The sequence below is a fragment of the Nicotiana tabacum genome, chromosome 4 (genome assembly GCF_000715075.1).
Source record: "Nicotiana tabacum cultivar K326 chromosome 4, ASM71507v2, whole genome shotgun sequence".
NCBI lineage: Eukaryota > Viridiplantae > Streptophyta > Magnoliopsida > Solanales > Solanaceae > Nicotiana > Nicotiana tabacum.
This window is the reverse complement of record NC_134083.1, coordinates 139,321,360-139,342,830: the sequence shown is the minus strand read 5'-3', so window position 1 is coordinate 139,342,830 and position 21,471 is coordinate 139,321,360. Positions and strand designations below refer to the sequence as shown.

Sequence of the window (21,471 nt, the reverse complement as noted above, 5' to 3'; positions counted from 1 at the left end):
GCCTAGAAATGGCCTGAAACCACTCTGAAACTCACTCGAGCCCCTCGGGACCCCATCTGAACATACCAACAAGTTCCAAAATATATTACGGACGTAGTCGAGGCCTCAAATCACATCAAACAACACTAAAAATACGAATCATACCCCAATTCAATCTAATAAAACTAACAAATTCCAACTTCTACATTTGATGCTGAAACCTATCAAATTGAGTCCGATTGACCTCAAATTTTGCACACAAGTCATAAATGACATAATAGGCCTAAGAAAATTTTTAGAACTGGATTTTGACCCGATATTAAAAAGTCAACTCCTCGGTCAAACTTTCTAAAAATCTTCCATTTTTTAACTTTCGCCAAAATACGTCGAATTATCCTACGGACATCCAAATCCAAATCCGGACATACGCCGAAGTCCGAAATCACCATACGAAGCTATTGGAATCATCAAAATTCCATTCTGGAGTCGTTTGCTCAAAAGTCAAATATCTGGTCAAACTTTAGAAATTCAAGCTTTATTTGTTCTTTCAATTAAATTTCGAATCTTCCGAAAACCAAACTCGACCTCACACGCGGCTCATAATACATATTACGAAGTTGCTTGGGACCTTAAGTCACTGACCGGAACGTAAATTCTCAAAACGACCAGTCGGATCGTTACACCTACAATTCTAATTTCAACTTTAGCCGGAGTTCGAAGAAAGAAAAAACAATAAAGAAGTGAGTTTATGCGCTCTTTTAAGTTGAAATTCTTGTCCAAATATTACTACTGCATGAAAAAGTAGCTAAAGTTTAATTAATTTTAAAACTAATATAAATAAGGCTAATTCTAAATTTCTATCTTAATTTATTTTAATTATACGTCATAAATCTATACTTATTTAATTACACTCCGTAAATCTATACAACAAGAATTATTGATAAAATTTTATATTTAAATTGTTTATAATTAATAATGAGATGAACTAAGCAATATAAAGTGAATATTCATTGAGACTAAGTATTTATATTCATACTATATTAAAAGCACGAAAGCCCTTAGCGAAATATCGTTCGCCTTTTTTACCCTTTAAAATAGAGTTCATATTAGACTAAATCGACATTTAAAATTGCTTTCTAATGTTTAGAAATTTTAGATCAACTAAATTTTGTGCTTTAAATTCTTCCTTCTTTGAAGTAGGTAAGAAATTCTAATATTTAGGACTTTAAAATCAATTAAAAAATAAATTATTAAAAAACAAAAAGAGGAAAGGAAAATATTTATCACATACTATTAAATTATTTATCACTATTAAATTATTAGTTTGTATAATTTATCACATACTATAATATTTGAAAATTACACCTCAATAACATAAGAGAGAGAGGTGTTGGGCTGTTGGCAATAGCTAAAAAACACGTATAACTTTGCAAATACAAATATCCAAACTTAAATATTAGATTGATTTTTTAGGCTTGAAAAATATAATTCTAAATAAAATTAAAATATAGTCAAATATTTAAAACTTGTAATGAGTTAATATCATTAATTTCAATCAACAAAAATTAAATCATTTCTTTTAATAAGAATAAATATTAAAATTTTGAATTAATAAAATGAAAAAATAAATCCCATTCAATTTCTTTCCAATTCATCATATAAGTAAACCCTTTTTTTCAGTTGACAAAACTTTTAGATACAAAAATTAGATTTTTTTTTTATAGGAATAGAATTTGTGGTGGAATGAATAAAAATTAATGCAAAATCGATTATAATATAGTAATAAGCATGAACTGCAAAATCCTATAATACTCTTGAATAAATTTATAATATAATTTCATACATAGAAAGCTAAAAATAAAAAGAGTAGATTAATTAAAAGGTAGCGGTTGAATTTACTTTTTGTGGTAGTAATTTATTTTTTTAATATGTTGAAAATTATTCTTATGGTATTTCTAATATCTTAAAGAAATAGAACAAATTACATTTTGCTCGTGAGCAAAAAGAAGGCTTCTTCTGTCAATTGAATGATATGATTAAGAACTTATATTGGGATAGAGTTTTTTATTTTATTTTTGAGTTAGCTAAATAGAATCAACAATTATCATTTTTAGAAATTTATAATTTTTTACATTACCTTTTCTTTTAAGGAGAATAGTCTGAAAGACACCTTTACTTGTTCGATTTTGACATCCTGGTCCCTCTACTTCACAAGGTCTCAATCAGACCCTTGAACTTAATCAAAAACTAAGTTTTAAACACCTCTAACATGCTGACATAGGGGACATGTCATATCCACGTCATATAATTTTATACCACATCATTATTAATTTTTTTATTAAAATTCCAAATATATCCCCTTTTTCTCCAAAGCAGTGATTTAAATTTAAAAATATTATTTTGAATAAGATTTTAACAAATGAAAATGTGGGTCCCTTGCTATTAACTTATTTCAATTTTTTTATGAAATCTCACATCTCAATGCAAAAAATTTCAACCGAAAACCCCAATTCATCTTCTTCTAAATTTCTGTCACCATCTCCGACAAGTTTGCCGGCAGAAGTCTCCTTTTTCTTTTTTGCACTTTTCATTTCTCTCACTCTCTCTTTATCTTACATATTTTTAGAATTCGTTCTTATCCAATTTCTCAAGTCCTAGTCTTAATCAATCTGAAAAAATTCTCATCTTTTGGACTCTTTGTCAGAGAAGGATTCTCAACTCTCAAGTGGTAATGATTTTTGGGTTAGAAGTTAAATCATTACTATCTTGAGCTTTCCTGCTAATTTCACCAGGACCGCTGAACATCACAGGTATTCAACAACTTCAGTCCAACGACCCAAATAAGAATATAATCACAATTTTAGCTCAATGATTTAAAACTCCAGATCTCGAACTCATACACTCCAACACAATTCAAATTTCTAGATTTAAGGTTTAATTTCAAATGAATTTTGATGTGTTTAACTTTGCTTAACCCAATCCCCCCAAAAGTAAAAATTCATCATCTCATTTGACAGTGATTTATGGAGGGATGAGATTCTGGTGGTGGTGTAAGAGAAGGACGAGGTAGTGGTGGCAGAGGTAATGGAGAAGGGCAGCGCCAATGGCGGGTGGAAGAAGGAGAGAGGAGGTGACAGGGTTGAAAGGGTCCTTGTTTTATCATTTTCTTTAATTTTTTATTTTATTTTTGGATTTTTAATTTTTTTCTTAATCAGAATCGCCCCTCCACGCTTTCAATGTACGTGCATCCTACGCTCTTTGTCCACCTCAACTTCTCGGTCAACGGCCAGAGTTATTTAAAAGATCTGCTTTGATAAGTTAAATATGTGAAAATATGTGAAATATAGGGATCGGGATGTTAAAACGATGCAAGTACACGTATGTATTAGGCTATTCAGCCTTTATTTTATAACTCAAATCATAATAATATAAAATTTATGTAATCTTTAAAATATTATATTTATTGAGATAGGGTAGCGGGTACTCTAACACTACTAACATTAAGCGAAGGAAAGGAGAATTTTAAGAAAAAGAATTTCTTTTTAAAGATCTTTTTCCCCTTAATCAAGCCCTAAATCCAGGGATTCCAAATCCCTTTAGAATTCCAAAGTGAAAAGGATATATAAGTGAAGTCCCAAAGAACTGGACGAAGTATAAGAAACTGTGGAATTTATTAGGGATTTTTGTAACGCTCTTTCTCCTCTGCGTTTGCATGGGATCGATTGCTTGAGAAGATGAAGGTTCGTCTGTAGTCTCTACATATTCTGTTTCTTAGTGTTCCAATGTGCTTTAGCCCACTCTTTTGGTTGAAATGAGTAGTACCGACGTATTGTACCCACTTTAAACAATTCATACACAATTCGCTTAATGCTGGATATATATGTGTGTGTGTGTGTGTAGTGTTAGTGTGTGTCTAGGGTTTGCTGTTAGTGTGTGCGATTATCTTTGCGTCTATTTGTCAAACAAGGCTCTGGCCTCTGACATGTTTATTCTATTTCTTGTGGTATTCTATCCTTATAAAAGTCCGTATTTTTATACTTTTCTTGTTTGTAATTGTCAAATGGAACTCTAAACATTGCTTGACTGGCTTATTTTGTTGAATTGTGTGTCTTATTCCATGGGTGAAAGTAGTTTTTTTATTTTTATTTTTGGGTGGTGGTGCGTCTTGCTTGTTCTAATACTATGTTGAATTAGGCGACCGACTCATTTAAAAGCTGCTCTTATTTATTCTAGTATATTTTGTCTAATGTAGTTATGGAACTAACATTATACTTGACTAGTTTTACCCTTTATTTATCTAAAATGGAGAAGAATTGCAATAAAGTTTATCCTTTTTTGTTTGATATGCAATATGGGCAGAAGCGATCGTCGGAGTTAGAGAGGCTTCGCCAACACACTATAAGTTGAAAATTGAGTCTTTCTCCCTTCTCTCAGAGAGCGGCATTGAAAATTTTGAATCAAATGAATTTGAGGCTTGTGGTTATAAATGGTAAGACTCCTTTGCCAACCCTCACTAATGCATTATTGAAAAAGTTTAACTTGATTTGAAATAGTCAAACAAATTGTTTAGTTTGAAACAGGAAAGCCTCGACATATGCAACAAGAAAAAGGAAAGCTAATTAAAAAAGTGTAGCCAGTTGATCTGCATTAAAGTCTGTCCTAAATGATCTGAATTATATTGTTGAATGGATTTGATACAGGAAAATGATCATTTATCCCGATGGGAACGGACATGAAAATGGAAGTGAACATATTTCAGTTTCCTTGGCCATTTCAGGGACAAGTTCCCTAGCTGCTGGTTGGGAGGTCACTGCTATATTTACCTTCTTTCTGTACAATCAACTCTGTGACAATTATCTTACAGTGCGAGGTACAATATTAGTGTGTATATAATCTTGTGTCCTTTCTTAGCATATACATCTTTCTCATTGAACGAAGTTACGAAATAAATTAGATTGATACCACGTGAAATCTTCGGTTTTCCCCCTTCCTCTCCCTATCCCACCCTTTCCCCGAAAAATGAATTAATACTTTCTACTCGAGTTCCATCATGGACTATATACATTCCAAGACAACAAAAAAAGAGGTGTTCTAGTGAAACAGAAGCAATGATGTTGAGCCAAGAGCACCTTCATTCCTTTGTGCTTTCATAGCATGTACATTTCTCTCTAGGTTTCTCTTCTAAGATTTTCATAGCATGTACATTTCACTCTAGGTTTCTCTTCTAAGATTTTTATGTTATATGGTTGTTATCTTGAAATAACTTTGATGATAGGCTGAGTGACAGAAAACACTGAGTAGTAATCTTTTTCAATAATTGGCTCAACTGTTATGCTACAATGCCTTGATTTAGGAAAAATGCGGCGCTTTCAATCTGTCAAGTCAGAATGGGGACTTCCCAAATTTCTTGCTCATAAAGCATTCAAAGAGGCCTCTAACGGATACCTTATCGATGACAAGTGTATCTTTGGAGCAGAGGTATTTGTTGTCCAAAGGCAAGCAATTGGTGAATGCTTGTCTGTCGAAAAATCTAATGACAAATTTAAGCGCGAGTGGAAGATTTGTAATTTCTCAAACCTAGGGATAGATTGGTTATCTGAAGAATTTACTGTGGGAGATCACAAATGGTACTTCCTTCTTCTCCTTGGTGTATTATTGTTTGTCGTGTATATTGTTTCTTTCAGTATCACTGATTTTGAACTTATTCTTTGCTGAATCCTTATGTTTCTTGTGCAGGAAAATCTGGTTATATCCAAAAGGCAATGAAAAAAACAGAGGATGTAATATCTCGATATTTTTAGTTTCTGTTGACTCCAAAGACTTTGATCACCATCGAAAAGTGAAGGCAAATTACAGCTTTTGCATCAAAGATCAGATAGGTGGTGGATGTGATAAGCGATTATCTAGTAAGACAATTCCACCAACTTTCATTCTAATGGTGATAGTATTTATTTGTTACCTAGTTAACTTTTTATGTTTAAGGTCAATCTTGAGCTCCTCTTTTGCATGGAATTTCTTTTTGTGAAATCATTAGTTTCTATTTGGAGGGGAGCTTTGGCGTAACTAGTAAAGTTGTTGTCATGTGACCAAAAGGTTACGGGGGCCGTGGAAACAACCTCTTGCAGAAATGCAGGACAATGTTGCATATAATAGACCTTTGTGGTCCGGCCCTTCCTCGAACCTCGCGCACCGAGGGAGCTTATTGTACCGGCCTGCTCTTTTATTTGTATCTATTTGTTCTCACTAACAAATTTTCTAATGGAATTATTTCTAAATCAATACCACTATAATTCTACAACTAGTTTTGTTTTTCAAATATTATAGGAGCAGTTTTTTAAATAGATATCGATGAGCTAAATTAATGTTTAGTATTGAAATGAAATAAATGCATTCCCTTTGAAAATTTCCTCACTTTATATGTATATCAGTATATGGATACCAACAAAATATAGCCATTCTTGATTTTCTATGTACTAGTTTTAGGATACGCGTATTGCGCGTGCACCTAAATAAATATTTGACGTGCAATATATTGTCGAGTGTTTCAAAAGTTTTTCTAGAATTTGATTTGATGTCAAATATTATAATGATGGTAGGTATTAAAATATTTATTTCTATTATGGTATTTATTGAATGTGCATTTTACATTTTTGGTCGTAAAAGTTAAATATAGATGGAGTATTTGATTTAAAGGGTGCATTTATTATTTTTGTTCATAAATTCTAAATACAAACATTCATATTAGGATATACTAACTTGTTTAACCCCGAGGTGTATTCTTTAGATTTAATCTTGGTTTTAAAGTGGACTCCACAATCTTTATTCTAAACCAAACTAAAGTAATATAAAACAAATGATAAAGTACTATAGACAAACATACCAAACCTAATCGAATTAAAAAGTAAATTAATTGTGAGATAAATAAGGAAAGATTTATTTAAGTAATATCTTACTCTATTTTGCATTCCTAAATATTAGGAGTTCTTACATAGTTCAAATAAGAAAAGAACTTATCAATCAAATTTTAGTTAATTTCAAAATCCTAAATATTAGAAAAATAAATAATTACGATTTTGTCCATTGTGAAATTTATGTTTAAAGTAAAAAAGACGAATGACATTTCGTTAAGGGGTTTTGTGCTTTTAAAATAGTATAGATATTTGATGCTTGTGGTTTTAATGAGCTTTTATGTTATATATACACGATATTCTACAATTTTCCCCCCTCCCCCTCTTGTGCCCTTTTTTTTTTGTGCTTTAGCTTATGTATGCCTGACCACAGTCCCGCCTTCTTTGGCCTGTGGTAGTTTGTTGTAGATCCTAAATAATGCGCCATGTTTAAATCTTTAGTTGTACTAGAATTTTTTCTTTGTTACACCACTAATTATAATCTTATCTTTGCACATTAGCTTAAGCTCATTTAGAGCTGGAAATTTGTCTTCAAAATCATTTATTGCTATTTCTGTAACTACTCTCACACCGAACTTAAGATAAAAGCCACTATGATTTAGTAGCTAATATATCTTTCCACTATATTGAATCTTGTTTTATTATATGGTGGCAATTAAACCGAATAACATACCCTTGGCATTGGAGTCAAATAGATAGGTGCACTTTGAGCTCAAAAAGTTTATTAAATATTATATAAATATTGAATTTAGAACTCAATTATATGTACTTGAAGTCTAGTTCTAAAATTAACAACTCATAAAATTAAAATCTTGGTTTCACCTCTGCGTACTACTGTACAAATATAAAATATAGGAGTTGCTTGACTTCCACAAACATGTTTTTTTCAACTTCGGCTTCAATTTTTTATTTTAGTTTTTGCCTTCAAGTCAATGTTATCCAAATGTTTGGCCAGTGGCGGACGCACGTGGTGGTGGCAAGCGAGTTCAGTTGAACTCGCTTTATCAAAAAATAATATTGTGTATATATATAAATTAACATTAAAGCTGCGTAAATTTTGTATAAATATTTTATTTGAACCCACTTGACAAGTACTATTTTACGACTAAAGTTATGTACTTCTAAGATTGAACTCGCTTACACAAAATTTTGGATCTGCCACTGTATTTGGCTACTATATTTTTTAATTAACTTACATTATTCGGTAAATGTCCATCTTTGTTCCCATCTATCAAGTCGACAAACTGTAAGCTACAGTTTTCAGTCTCAATTGAACGTGGATATTTGTCCCAGTCACTTAGTTGCATTTACAACTTCAACATAGATTTGACTCGTTATTAGGAGTGTCAGTGATCGTCTAAAAACTGATGCAACCGGCCAATTCGAACCTTACCAACCCGATTGTTAGGTTATTTTTAATATAATTTTAAAAAGAAATTCAAAAACTATCAAATTGAACTGACTGAATTTGTAAGCGTATACGGTCGAAATCGGGCATGTCGGATTTCGAAGGTACGGGGAGCTGCCACTAGAGCGAGCTCGTAATAAACCGGGTTAGCTCAATGGCAGAGTATGAAGATCGAAGTGCTCGTCGAAGATCGAGACCGAGCATGACTGACTTCGAGTAGGGCATAATAACGGAATGGCGAGATATTAGCAACCGACCGAAGATCTCGGCGAAAATTCCGGAACAGATCGAATCAAGCGGTTATTGACGCCAATCATGGGATTTGTTTCCGTTATTAGAGTTGTACCTTATTTAGGATTCCTCTACTATATAAAGAGGGACCCCATTCATTTGTGGGGGGCATTGATTCACTGTTAAAGATATATAAAAACGTTGTTCTTTATTTTACTTACTCTCTATTACTGTTCATCATTGTTGATCCTCTGTTCTTTATTGTTCTTCCTACTCAACCTCGAGACCATCTCGAATCGAGGTCGAAAGCGCTGCTAGAACACTGGTTTGATCTATTTTCTTATTCAGATTATCTATTCAATTCCTTGTTTGTCAGTTGGTATTGGATTAAATCATGTATCCTTAAAATCACTAAATAAGTTTAATTGTTACTCGAATTTTAGGGCAAACAGTTTGGCGCTCACCGTGAGGCTAAGGATAATAGTGATTATTCAGTACTGGTTTTGGTAAAACACACTATTTTACGCTTTGTTGAGTGTCTTTGCTTTCAGGTTAAAACATGTCAAACTCACAAAACGCATCCACACACGGTAACAATAGCCTCGGATTCTACGATAAAAATGAAAATGTGATTGCTTCAGGAATCGAGGTGCCACAGGCTAATCTCGGGGCAGCACCGGTTGCCAACCCAATCGATGTCAGTTCGCACGTTGCTCTAAACGCCAACCTAGGCGCAGATCTCAATGAGAGTGTACGCAGAGAAGGTCGATCTAGTGGCCAAGGAACACAAGGCAGAGGAGATGAAGGAGTCAGTCTCTAATTGATATTCGAGATGCTTCAGGCTCAGCAAGCCGCTATTTCTCAGTTACAAAATCAACATAGGGCTCCGAATAGGGTCGAGCCGTAAAATACTTGCCGTACCGAGCCAGTACCGGAAAGGTCGAATGGTAACGAATCGGAGACTAATCCTGCGGTAATGAAAATGCTTGAGGAGCTCACCAAAAAAATTGAATCAGGGGAGAAGAGAATCGAAGCCAACGATAAAAAAGTGGAGACATACAACTCTCGAGTTGATCAGATACCAGGGGCACCGCCAATCTTGAGAGGGATGGATTCGAAGAAGTTTGTACAAAAGTTGTTTCCTCCAAGTGCGGCTCCGAAGCCTATTCTAAAGAAGTTTCGTATGCCAGACATACCCAAATACAATGGGACTACCGATCCCAACGAGCATGTTACTTCATATACATGCTCCATCAAGGGTAACGATTTAGGGGATGATGAAATCGAATCCGTGCTATTAAAAAAATTCGGAGAGACCCTTTCGAAGGGAACAATGATTTGGTATCACAACCTGCCACCAAATTCCATCGATTCGTTTGCCATGCTAGCAGATTCTTTCGTAAAGGTACATATCGGATCCATAAAGGTCGCAACGAGGAAATCGGACCTTTTCAAGGTTAGACAAAGGGATAATGAAATGCTAAGGGAGTTCGTGTCCCGATTTCAAATGGAACGCATGGAGTTGCCACTGGTCACAGATGATTGGGCCGTTCAAGTTTTCACCCAAAGGATTGAGCGAACGGAGTTCGATAGCATCAAGATAGTTGAAATAAAATTTGATCGAGTATCCAGCTATAACTTGGGCAGTTGTACACAATCGATATCAATCGAAGATCAGGGTCGAGGACGACCAACTAGGAGCCCCTTCTGGTTCAGTATATCCAAATAGGTCGACAGTTAAAAACCAGAGGGACGTCGATAGGGAGCCAAGGTCGAACAGGGACCGATATCAACCATATATCGCAGATCGAAGGAACAATGGTTCAGGACGCAATTCCGCCCAGAACGATCGAAGAAGTGATCGAGGACAAAATTCTCGGGGACTTATGAGCAAAAGTGGTTTCGACAAGTATGCCGATCCCACAGAGGCACCTCGGTTATCAGAAAATAATTTTAGCATCAATGCATCGGCCATTGTTTCGGCAATCGGAAGGATCAGAGATACTAGGTGGCCCAAACCCATACAAACCGATCCTTCCCAAAGAAACTCGAATTTGATGTGCAAGTATCATGGCACGCATGGTCACAAGACCGAGGATTGCAGGCAATTAAGGGAGGAGGTAGCCCATTTATTCAATGAGGACCACCTTCGAGAGTTTCTCAGCGATCGAGCTAATAATTATTTCAGAGAAAGGGACGCCAATAGAAAAAATAAACAGGAGGAATCCCAACATATCATTCATATGATCGTCGGTGGGGTCGACATCCCACAGGGACCCATACTCAAACGCACAAATCGAGAAATGTGCTTTCGGGGTTGGTTCGGGCAAGTTCCTCGGCTTCATGGTATCAAATCGGGGGATCGAGATCAACCCCGATAAAATTAAGGCCATCGAAGATATTACCGTTGTGGATAGTATAAAAGTAGTACAAAGGCTAACTGGACGGATAACTGCCTTAGGGCGATTCATTTCGAGGTCATCGGATCGAAGCCACAGATTTTTCTCTTTACTCAAAAAGAAGAGCTATTTCGCCTGGACCCCGGAATGCCAATAGGCATTGGAAGAGTTGAAGCTATACTTATCGAGCCCACCACTGCTTCACACTCCAAAGGCAGATGAGAAACTTTAGTACTTGGCAGTATCAGAAATCGCGGTAAGTGGTGTCCTAGTTCGGGAAGAGCAAGGTACACAATTTTCCGTTTATTATGTAAGTCGAACCTTAGGAGAAGTAGAAACTAGACATCCACACTTAGAAAAATTGGCGTTTGCACTAATAAGCGCCTCTAGAAAGTTAAGACCATACTTTCAATGTCACCCTGTATGCGTATTAACCACTTACCTACTTCGTAATATTTTGCACAAACCTGAACTGTCGGGTCGATTGGCCAAATGGGTTGTCGAACTCAGTGGGTATGACATCGAATATCAACTCCGGACGGCCATCAAGTCTCAAATTTTAGTGGATTTCATGGCCGATTTCACGCCAATCCTCGTACCCGAAGTTGAAAAGGAACTCTTGTTGAAATTGGGTACGTCATCGGGGGTATGGACCCTTTTCACGGATGGTGCTTCAAATGTGAAGGGGTTCGGGCTAGGCATCGTTTTGAAGCCGCCCACGGGTAGCACTATTATACAATCTATCAAAACTTCTAGATTGACTAACAATGAGGCCGAGTACGAGGCCATGATTGCAGGTCTCAAGATAGCTAAAAGCCTGGGGGAAGAAGTCATTGAAGCTAAGTGTGACTCTTTACTGGTGGTGAACCAAGTAAATAAAACTTTCGAAGTTCGAGAGGATAGAATGCAAAGGTATTTGGACAAGCTGCATGTAACTTTGCACCGTTTCAAGGAATGGACTTTACAGCATGTACCTCGAGAACAAAACAGTGAGGCCGATGCACTTGCAAACTTGGGGTCGTAGGTCGAGGAAGATGAGATTAGCTTGGGGACTGTCATTCAACTCTCGAGATCCGTGATCGAGGAAGGTCATGCCGAGGTAAACTCTACAAGCTTAACATGGGATTAGAGGAATAAATATATTGAATACTTGAAGAATGGAAAGTTCCTATCGGACCCTAAGGAGTCGAGGACCTTACGAACCAAAGTTGCTCGATTCACATTGGGTAAAGATAGAACGTTATACAGAAGAACATTCGATGGACCATTGGCAGTGTGCTTAGGACCGGGAGGCACCAATTATGTTTTACGAGAGGTTCATGAAGGCACTTGTATGAATCACTCCGGCACCGAATCACTAGTTCACAAAATCATTAGAGCAGGATACTACTGGGATAGCATGGAAAAGGATACTAAGGAGTTTGTTCGAAAATGTGATAAATATCAAAGGTTTGCACCGATGATCCATCAGCCCGGAGAACAACTTCATTCAGTCATATCCTCATGGCCATTCATGAAATAGGGGGTAGATATCGTCGGCCCCCTTCCATCGGCCCCACGTAAATCTAAGTTCATTTTATTTATGACTGACTATTTTTTTAAATGGATTGAAGCGCAGGCGTTCGAGAAAGTAAGAGAAAAAGAGGTTATAGGCTTCATCTGGGATCACATCGTGTGTCGATTCGGGATACCCGCAGAAATAGTATGCGACAATGGTAAGCAATTTATCGGCAGTAAAGTGATGAAATTTCTCGAAGATCATAAAATAAAAAATATATTGTCAACACCGTATCACCCTAGTGGGAACGGACAGGCCGAATCGACGAACAAGACTATCATCCAAAACCTGAAGAAAAGATTGAACGAAGCTAAAGGAAAATGGAGAGAAATTTTGCCCGAAGTCCTTTGGGCGTATCGAATAACATCGAAGCCCAGTACAGGGGCAACTCCGTTTTCCTTAGTGTATGGCTCTGAAGCCTTAATTCCAGTCGAAGTCAGAGAACCCAGCGTAAGGTTTCGACATGCATCGGAGGAATCAAACCACGAGGCTATGAATACTAGCCTCGAACTATTAGATGAAAAACGAGAAGCGACACTTGTTCGAATGGATGCACAAAAGCAACGAATCGAAAGGTACTATAATGGAAGAACCAACCTTCGCCACTTCAGGATCGGGAACTTAGTCCTAAGGAAGGTCACCATCAACACTTGAGATCCTAATGAAGGGAAGCTCGGCCCGAATTGGGAAGGACCCTATCAAGTCCTCGATATAATCGGAAAAAGGCTCTTATAAACTCGGAATGATGGATAGCGAACCATTACCAAACAACTGGAACATATCATTTCTCAAACGATATAATTGTTGAGGTATGACTTTCTCCCTTCTTTCGTCTATATATATTCGATGCTAACTCATTGCAGGAGTTCGACCAAAGACATCGAGACCTCAGGTTTTAAAGTACGCATTACACTCTTTTTCCCTTAGATCGGTTTTTATCCCAACTGGGTTTTTCCGGCGAGATTTTTAACGAGGCAACAATTATGTGCTACCTGAGTATAATTTAATAGTATCCAAGGCTTCCTTGAAATCAACCTCGAATACTGGAGGGCATCACTCTCGGATGATGTATTCTCGAGAATAGTACTTCATGTCAAAAGGCCTCGATAGAGAAGCTTTGTAATGGACCAAACGGTCAAGTGAATCGTGTCCATATAAATTAGTCGATCCCCGGTGGCAAAACATGTATACATGTATAAACTATTCAAAAAAGCACTCTCTCTTCATTTAAACACTTTGTATCTCAAAGAAAATTATCTACTTTACAAACTTCATGCTTATGATATTACGAGAAACGGCTCAAGAGCCAAAGTGCAAGTGTACACTCGGGACTACCATCGATGATAGGCGTATTCGAGTGTATATTCACAAATTCATAAGACCTCAAAGAGGCACCCCTCGATCTATAGGCCAAGGCCACCATTCTCGGAGACTGACATTTCAAACAAGTTCGAAATGTTATTGGGAAATAAGCCCAAGGCTACGGCCAAAATAAAGGCTATGGCCAAACTAAATGCTACAGCCTAAATAACGCGGCTCGGAGATGTCCGAATTCCACAATAATGATAGGCCTTCAAATTCTCTGAAAAACCGGTTAAAAAAAGGCTATCCTCGGCAAACAATCAAAAGGGCTTCGATAAAATCAGCCCTCGAAAAATCTTAAGAGGTTTCAAATTATCTTTAACACAAACGTGCTAAGGCACAAAAAGCAGAATGGTTTCAACCGACATCGGACTTTGTCTTATAAGCCGAAAGGGGGAAATAATAGTCGTCTTTTAGAGGCCATATGGGCCCAACCTAAAAGAGCCTAAGGGCCAATACATTTAGAGTTCGAGACTTTGTTCTCACTCAACTCGGACCTAAGGGTTCCACTATTCCAAGTTCAAATAAAGTTGACTTGAACTTAGCTCAAGGATCCGCCATAAAACCTTAAGGGGTATATTACTGTAAGTTCAAAAATTACTCATTATTTGATAAAAACCTAAGGGTTTATTCTATTTTAAGTTCGAAACATACTCGAACTTAGTTATAAAAATGGTGCAGTAGTGGCATCGATCAAGCCATCCGAAATCTCGAATATATTATTGAACTCGAGAACTCGCCCTTGCGTGCCTAAAAAACCTAAGGGTTTTGTTCTAAGTCCGAACTAGTGCTCACTTGATTACAGAGGCTACGCCAACAGAATTCTCACAAGGCAAAAGCATAAAACACATTTGAACTTAAAATTGAGAAGACATTCAAAAGAAGTTTTTCTATTATATATATTAACAGAAAAGGTTATTAACAAGAGATCGATCAAGGTCTTTCAAAAAGGGAAACTAAGTTCTAACTACGGCCGGTTTCGACCTCTTCTTCGGGAACAACTTCTCCTTCAGGCCCCTCATCGGATCCGCCTCGACTGCCTTCTTCATCATCGTCTTCGTCATCGAAGGAGGCAAGCTGCCTGGCTTCGGCCTCAATCACCTTGGCTCGGGCTATCTCCTCGGAAAGGTCAAAACCTCGAGTATGGATTTCCTCGAGGGTTTCCCTCTGGGATTGACACTTTACCGAGTCGATAATCTATTGCTCTCGGTCAGAAGCCTCCCTTACCTGCATTTGAGTCTCAACATTGGCCCGGTACATGGAAATGGACTTGTACGCCATGACTTTTGTCTTCTCGATCTCCGCCTTGGCCTCAGCAAGCCCGGTTTCGAGTTCCTTGATCCTCTTGGCTTGGGCCGAACTTTTCTCTTTGACGCCCCGAAGTTGAACCTCGGCCGATGACCGTTTGGCCAAGGAAGTTTCTTTTTCTACATCTAGGCGGTCCATATTATCCATCCACCGATCACAATCGGCCTTGACCTGATCGACTTCTCCCCGAAGCAGCTCGATCCTTTTAACCTTTTGCTGCAGTTGAGATAATGAAGTATTAGCTTCCACTGTTGGGTCGAGTCCATACTCTATCAAAAGGATGCTCACTTGCTTATCTAGCTCGGCCTCTTCCTCACGAGCCTTGGCCAAATTCGCTTGAAGGTCCTTTATAATCTCGTCTTTTTGGCCACAAAGAAGCTTCAGAGCGTTCCTCTCCTCCGAGACCTTTTGGAGCTTGGTTTCACACTGGTTGAGGTCAGCTCGAAGCTTGGCGAAGGCCTACACAAAAAAGGAAAACACAAGTCAGATTTAGAAGAAAAAAAAAGAGTGAAGAAAAGAAGTGCAGTAAACAGATTCCTACCCGAGATAAGAGTTGTTGGGCCTCTTCTAAAAGAATCGAAGCGTCACTGATATCAGAGGCATCATCGACTCCAGTAAAGCAGTCCCAAAAGGGATCCCCTACACTAGAGCCTCTGCCTATATCAGGGGTCTTCAATTCTCGAGCTTCCCTTAGCGCCTCCCCATAGAAAGTCGGAAGAGAAGGCAAGTGACTTGCTATCATGGTCCCGAGCAAGTCGCTCGGGACGCTTTGATCGATCTTCGGGGTCTCAGAACTGAACCCGTCCGGTGTATCTGTAGATTGCCGAGAAACGATCTCGACCTCTGGTAATTCGGGATCCCTACCCGATTACTTTTCGAAAGCCTCCTCGACATGAGGCTTTATTTTAATAGCCGCCATCGGCTCTGAAGGTTTGGAGACTTCGACGGTTGTCCTAGGTCAGACCGTCAGTGCCGAGGCATTTTCCTCTTCTTACTCTTCTTCGTCTCTCAATTTTTGGACCGAGTCCATCGTGAGAGCGATCATTTTTCTCCTCACCCTTCGAGGTTTGGGCTTGGGGTCCTCGGATTGCGAGGCAGTTTTCCTCTTTTTGTCTTCCTCTGGCTTTGGAAACGGGGACTTGGTTTCTTCCTCGCCACTTGAAGGCCTCAAAATAACATCCTTGGTCAGGCCTGTATTAAAGAAAATTAGTGACGAATGAAGTATAAAAAATGTTTCAAAACATGAAAAGGAGATCCTTACCGTAATTATTGGCCTCCCATCTGCCCTTTGCCAAATCACTCCATGCGCGTTCGGCAGAAGTGGAAGTCGAGGCTAACTTCCGAACCCAATCTTCGAGGTCTGGTACCGCTTGAGGCATCCAAGGAGCAGCTGCATGTCGAAAGGAGATATTAGGCGAAGTCGAAGAAGGTACGAAGAACAAAGTTTAAAAGATCACTTGCGATTGAAGTTCCACTCTTTAGGGAACATCATCTTCTCTTCCGGGATAATGTCACGAGTCCTCACCCGTACAAAACGGCTCATCCAACCCCGATCCTTGTCCTCGTTGATGCTCGAGATCAAGGCCCCAGCATTGGAGCCTGATCAGTCCTCGATAGATTCGAGGCCGGTACAACCGCATGAGTGATTTAGAGTAAACTCTAGCCCCCCGGCCTTGCTAGAGAAGAAGCGCAACATGATTACTATGCGCCATAGAGATGGGTGAATTTGGCCGAGGGTGACCTGATATCTTTTACAAAGATCAATAATCACTGGGTCGAGAGGACCTAATATGAACGGATAAGTGTAAACACTTAGGAACCCCTCCACATAAGTGGTGATGCTCTCTTCAGGAGCAGGAATTTGCACCACTACCTCAGGACCCCAGTTGCATTCCCTCTTCACGTCCTCGAGGTGGCTCTTTGTTATCGAGCACATGTACATCGACACATGCTCACATCGGCCCGGAATCGATGAAGGGTTTTCGACCTTGAAATCAGATTTTAGAGTACATGGGCCGGGAACATACTCGTGGGGAAGCGGCTCCATCGGCGCCTTACCGCCGGATGGCCAGGAAGAGGAAGTTTTCTCCTTCTGCGGTACAGTCTTTGAGGTTTTTGCCATTTCTATAAGTAAAGAAAAGTGAAGGAAGATGAAAAACTGATGGTTTTAGTGCTAATGAAGATGGCTCTCAGGCGGCGAAAAGGAGGAGACGAAAAGAGTGAGAAGACTTAGAGGTTTGATTAAAGCAAAAGTAAAGTTTGATTCAATGAAGGAACGGGTATTTATAGGCTCATGACGACGGTTCGGTGGCACTAGTGGTCGACCACTAACTGACAGGCATTAATGATTTGGGGAACTGAACCGACGAGACATTTCGATCATATCCATCACTTACGTCATGATGATCAGAGTTTCGGAAAATCAAGGCTCAAAACGTTTCTTATCATTTTATTCTAAGAAACGCGGGGACTATCTGTATACGGTCAAAATTGGGCATGTCAGATTTCGAAGGCACGAGGAGCTGCCTCGAGAGCGAGCTCGTAATAGACCGGGCTCGGGCTCAATGTCAGAGTATGGACCATGAAGATCGACGTGCTCGCCGAAGATCGAGACCGAGCATGACTGACTACGAGTAGGGCATAATAACGGAATGGCGAGATATTAGCAACCGACCGAAGATCTCGGCGGAAATCCCGGAACAGATCGAACCAAGCGGTTATTGACGCCAATCATGAGATTTGTTTCCGTTATTAGAATTGTACCTTATTTAGGATTCCTCTACTATATAAAGAGGGACCCCATTCGTTTGTGGGGGGCATTGATTCACTGTTAAAGATATACAAAAGTGTTATTCTTTATTTTACTTACTCTCCATTACTGTTCATCATTGTTGATCCTCTGTTCTTTATTGTTCTTCCTACTCAACCTCGAGACCATCTCGAATCGAGGTCCAAAGCACTGCTAGAACACTGGTTTGATCTATTTTCTTATTCAGATTATCTATTCAATTCCTTGTTTGTCAATTGGTATTAGATTAAATCACGTATCCTTAAAATCACTAAATAAGTTTAATTGTTACTCGAATTTTAGGGTAAACCGTAAGCATAAAATATATTTTGTATATCAAGTTCGAAAAAATATAGAAGCATTAAAATCTTTTACCATGAACCTTGGGCTTTGGGATGCAAGATATGAGTCTTTGAAAAATATCACCACATATACATTGAGCTTTGTTTTAACATATATAATCTAAGCTAGTCATAATTAACAGATTGGGGATGTCTTTGTAACTCAATTACAGCCTATCATCATTTCCATAGAATGCTAGTGTATATATTTAATTACATAACAATCTTATTGAATATTCTTATTTAGGAGTTTTATTTGCAATATATATCTTTTAAAAAATATTCTCTCTATTTCAATAAAAGATGTGAATAATTTATTTTTTTTGGACTGAAGAAGCCTTATAGAAACCTCAGCACAAGTGTGTTAGGCACCGGGGGAGGGGGGAGGGGGGAGGGGGTTACAAGATGTTAGACAAGTCCACAACTCAAGGGAGATGAACCAAAATTCCAGTGCAATATGCCTAGATTAAAAATAGTTGTTCAAGAAAGTAGTAACTCAAGACAGCTAAAAGTACATGGCAACAGTGTTTTGGCAAAACCCGAAAAATTAAGATCTTGGTTTCTCTTTCTTCTCCTTGAAGAGAGCCAAGAGAGATACACCAGATACCTTCACCACCTTGAATCTGACACCAGGAATATCTCCCACGGCATGGCCTTTTCGACCAAATCCAGCAATCAATACCTCATCATTTTCTTCAAAGATGTGAATAATATTTTCATGTAGGTGACAAAATGTTTATTCTTTTTCTTAGAACTTCATAAAATTTAATACTATATAAGAACTTTATTTATTTTTAAAAATTTATTTTTAAACTACTTCACTTTAAATTATTTTAAATACATTTAATACACACACACACACACACACATACATACATACATACATACATACATACATACATACATACATACATATATACATACATACATATATACATAACAGGGGCGGCCCGATAAATTTTGTGGCCTAAAGCCAAACTTTATAAGGGGCCTTAATTTCTTTAAAAAGAGTTATTATTTTTTATTTGAATTTTATTTTTCTAACTTTTTTTAGATGCAAAGTTATTAATAATTTTCTTATAACCAATTTCTCCTAATAAGTCTTTCTCAATTGATATTATATCTAATCCATTTAACATCTCTTGGGGCATTGTTGATATTTGGTAAGATTTTATCAATTTTAATTTTGAAAAACTTCTTTTCGATGAAGTAACGGTAACATGAGTTATTAACAATATTCTATAAGCAATATAGGCGTTTGAAAAAATATCAAATCTTTTTATTTGATTAAGCATATCAATTAAACTGTTATTTTCTACTTGTACTATTTTTTAGCACTATTTATTCAAAAATAAATCTAAACCATCAATATCAGATTGATTGTTATACTTTTGTTATACTTTAAGGAACATTCAAGATTAAGGTAATATTTTTTCAAATTTTCTATCTAGGTTTTTTTCCGCTAAATAGAAAAATCAAAAATATATTCATATGCTTCGAATTGTTCAAATCTATTTTGAAGTGAAAAATAACCTAGTCTATTATTTATAAAAAGTAATCAACTCTAAAGGACTCTTCGAGAGATTTTGAGATTTCATTATCAATATTCTCATCAAATTATTTCTTCCTATATATCACATTCCTATATATCACAATGCAATTTTCTTGGCAGAGATCATAATAGTTGCAAATTCTTCTTCTCTATATTTGTTAAAAAAATAAATCAAACTTTTTCACTCACATAATTTTTTTAAACTTATATATAACTTATTAGTTATAACAAAAAATAGCCCCACAAATGTGGGCCTAAAGCAGTTGTTTTACCTGCTTTAGGAAAGAGCCGATATATATATATATATATATATATATATTTGCTTTTATAGTGAATGGCAATTGTACACCTATAATGGCATTTAACTTTTAAATATTTTTTTTGCTGTTATAGATAAAAATTAGGGATATTACATAGTTACCCATTGGAGTGGTAGCAAATTACCTAATGCACTCTTTAATTTTGTGGCGGTACTATATGACCCCCTTATAATCGTTTTAAGTGGTGTAAATAACCCTTTCCTAACAAGCACCAGTTTCACAAAACATATGTGAGCACACGCACCAATCATGTGACGCCACGTCAATTTTATTTTAATTTTCCTTTTTACTATTTTTTAATTTTTTCTTTTCCTTTTTCTTTTTCTCCATTAGCGATTTCTTTTTCACTACCAGCATCCCTTTCTCTATAGCCACCACCACCACCATTAAATCCCCACCGGATTAAAATTTAAAAAGTAAAATCATCATAAAACTAAACTAAATCAAATTCTGAAGATTAGAATCGCCACCAAAATCACCACCACAAAATCCAAAAATTACCACCATTACCGCTACTGTTTCGTCATTTTCGGGCTGCTGAATCTTTCTTCATCTTCTTATTTTCACTTTTATATTTCTCCCATTTCTTGCTTTCTTCTTTTTCCACTTTCAGTTTTCTCTCGTTTGTTTCATCTTCTTTTCCATTCTATCCCTCCATTATTTTTGAAGAATCGCCGGCGGCAAGGATCGAAGGTGGAAGAAAGAATGGTGGACAGAAAATTCTCTGTCATCAAAACATTTATGGGATAAAGCTATGGAAGAAAGATATAGGAGAAAGAAAAAGAAAATTAAAGAAGATATGCAGGTGATGGTGAGAAGAGTCACCGGAGCAAAACGGTTCCATCCAAAATTTTGGTAATTTCAATTGGAAGTGCAAAAAAATATTACATGGGTTATGATTTGAAATGAATTAAAAAGAAGAAGCTAAAAATGGTAATCTTCAAATTCAAAGCTTGCGGCAATGAAGGATTTTGATCCAAGTTGCAAAGAGATATGAAGACGATGAAATGGATATAAAGTGACAGAGAAAAGAAAACAAGAACAACAACAACAAACACACTATGTTATCAACATGTGGGGGTCTGAACAGGGTAGTTTGTATGCAGACCTTATTCCTACTTATTGCAGGTAGAGAGACTGTTTTCAATAGATCTTAGTAAAAAGAAGAAGAGGAAAGCAAGGAAAGAGAAAAAAATAAAAGCTATTTTGGAGCTCTTCACGCGCACCCATCAAGTGCATAACAAAATAACTGTCACGTATGCTTAAAAGGTGTTATTTATTACACTTTTGACAAATATAAGGGGGTCATAGGATCCC

General features: G+C 37.3%; 1 protein-coding gene across 1 annotated transcript in view; it reads left to right on the top strand.

Moving 5' to 3' along the window:
• Positions 1-2,417: 2,417 nt before the first annotated feature.
• Positions 2,418-21,471, top strand: part of LOC107783072 (BTB/POZ and MATH domain-containing protein 2-like) — a 29,025-nt gene continuing 9,971 nt past the window's right edge. The window contains exons 1-6 of the mRNA XM_075251073.1: positions 2,418-2,789; positions 2,997-3,109; positions 4,339-4,468; positions 4,680-4,849; positions 5,333-5,606; positions 5,716-5,885. Coding sequence (XP_075107174.1) covers positions 3,064-3,109; positions 4,339-4,468; positions 4,680-4,849; positions 5,333-5,606; positions 5,716-5,885 — 790 coding nt within the window. The 5' untranslated portion in view covers positions 2,418-2,789; positions 2,997-3,063. The remainder of the gene's footprint in view (positions 2,790-2,996; positions 3,110-4,338; positions 4,469-4,679; positions 4,850-5,332; positions 5,607-5,715; positions 5,886-21,471) is intronic.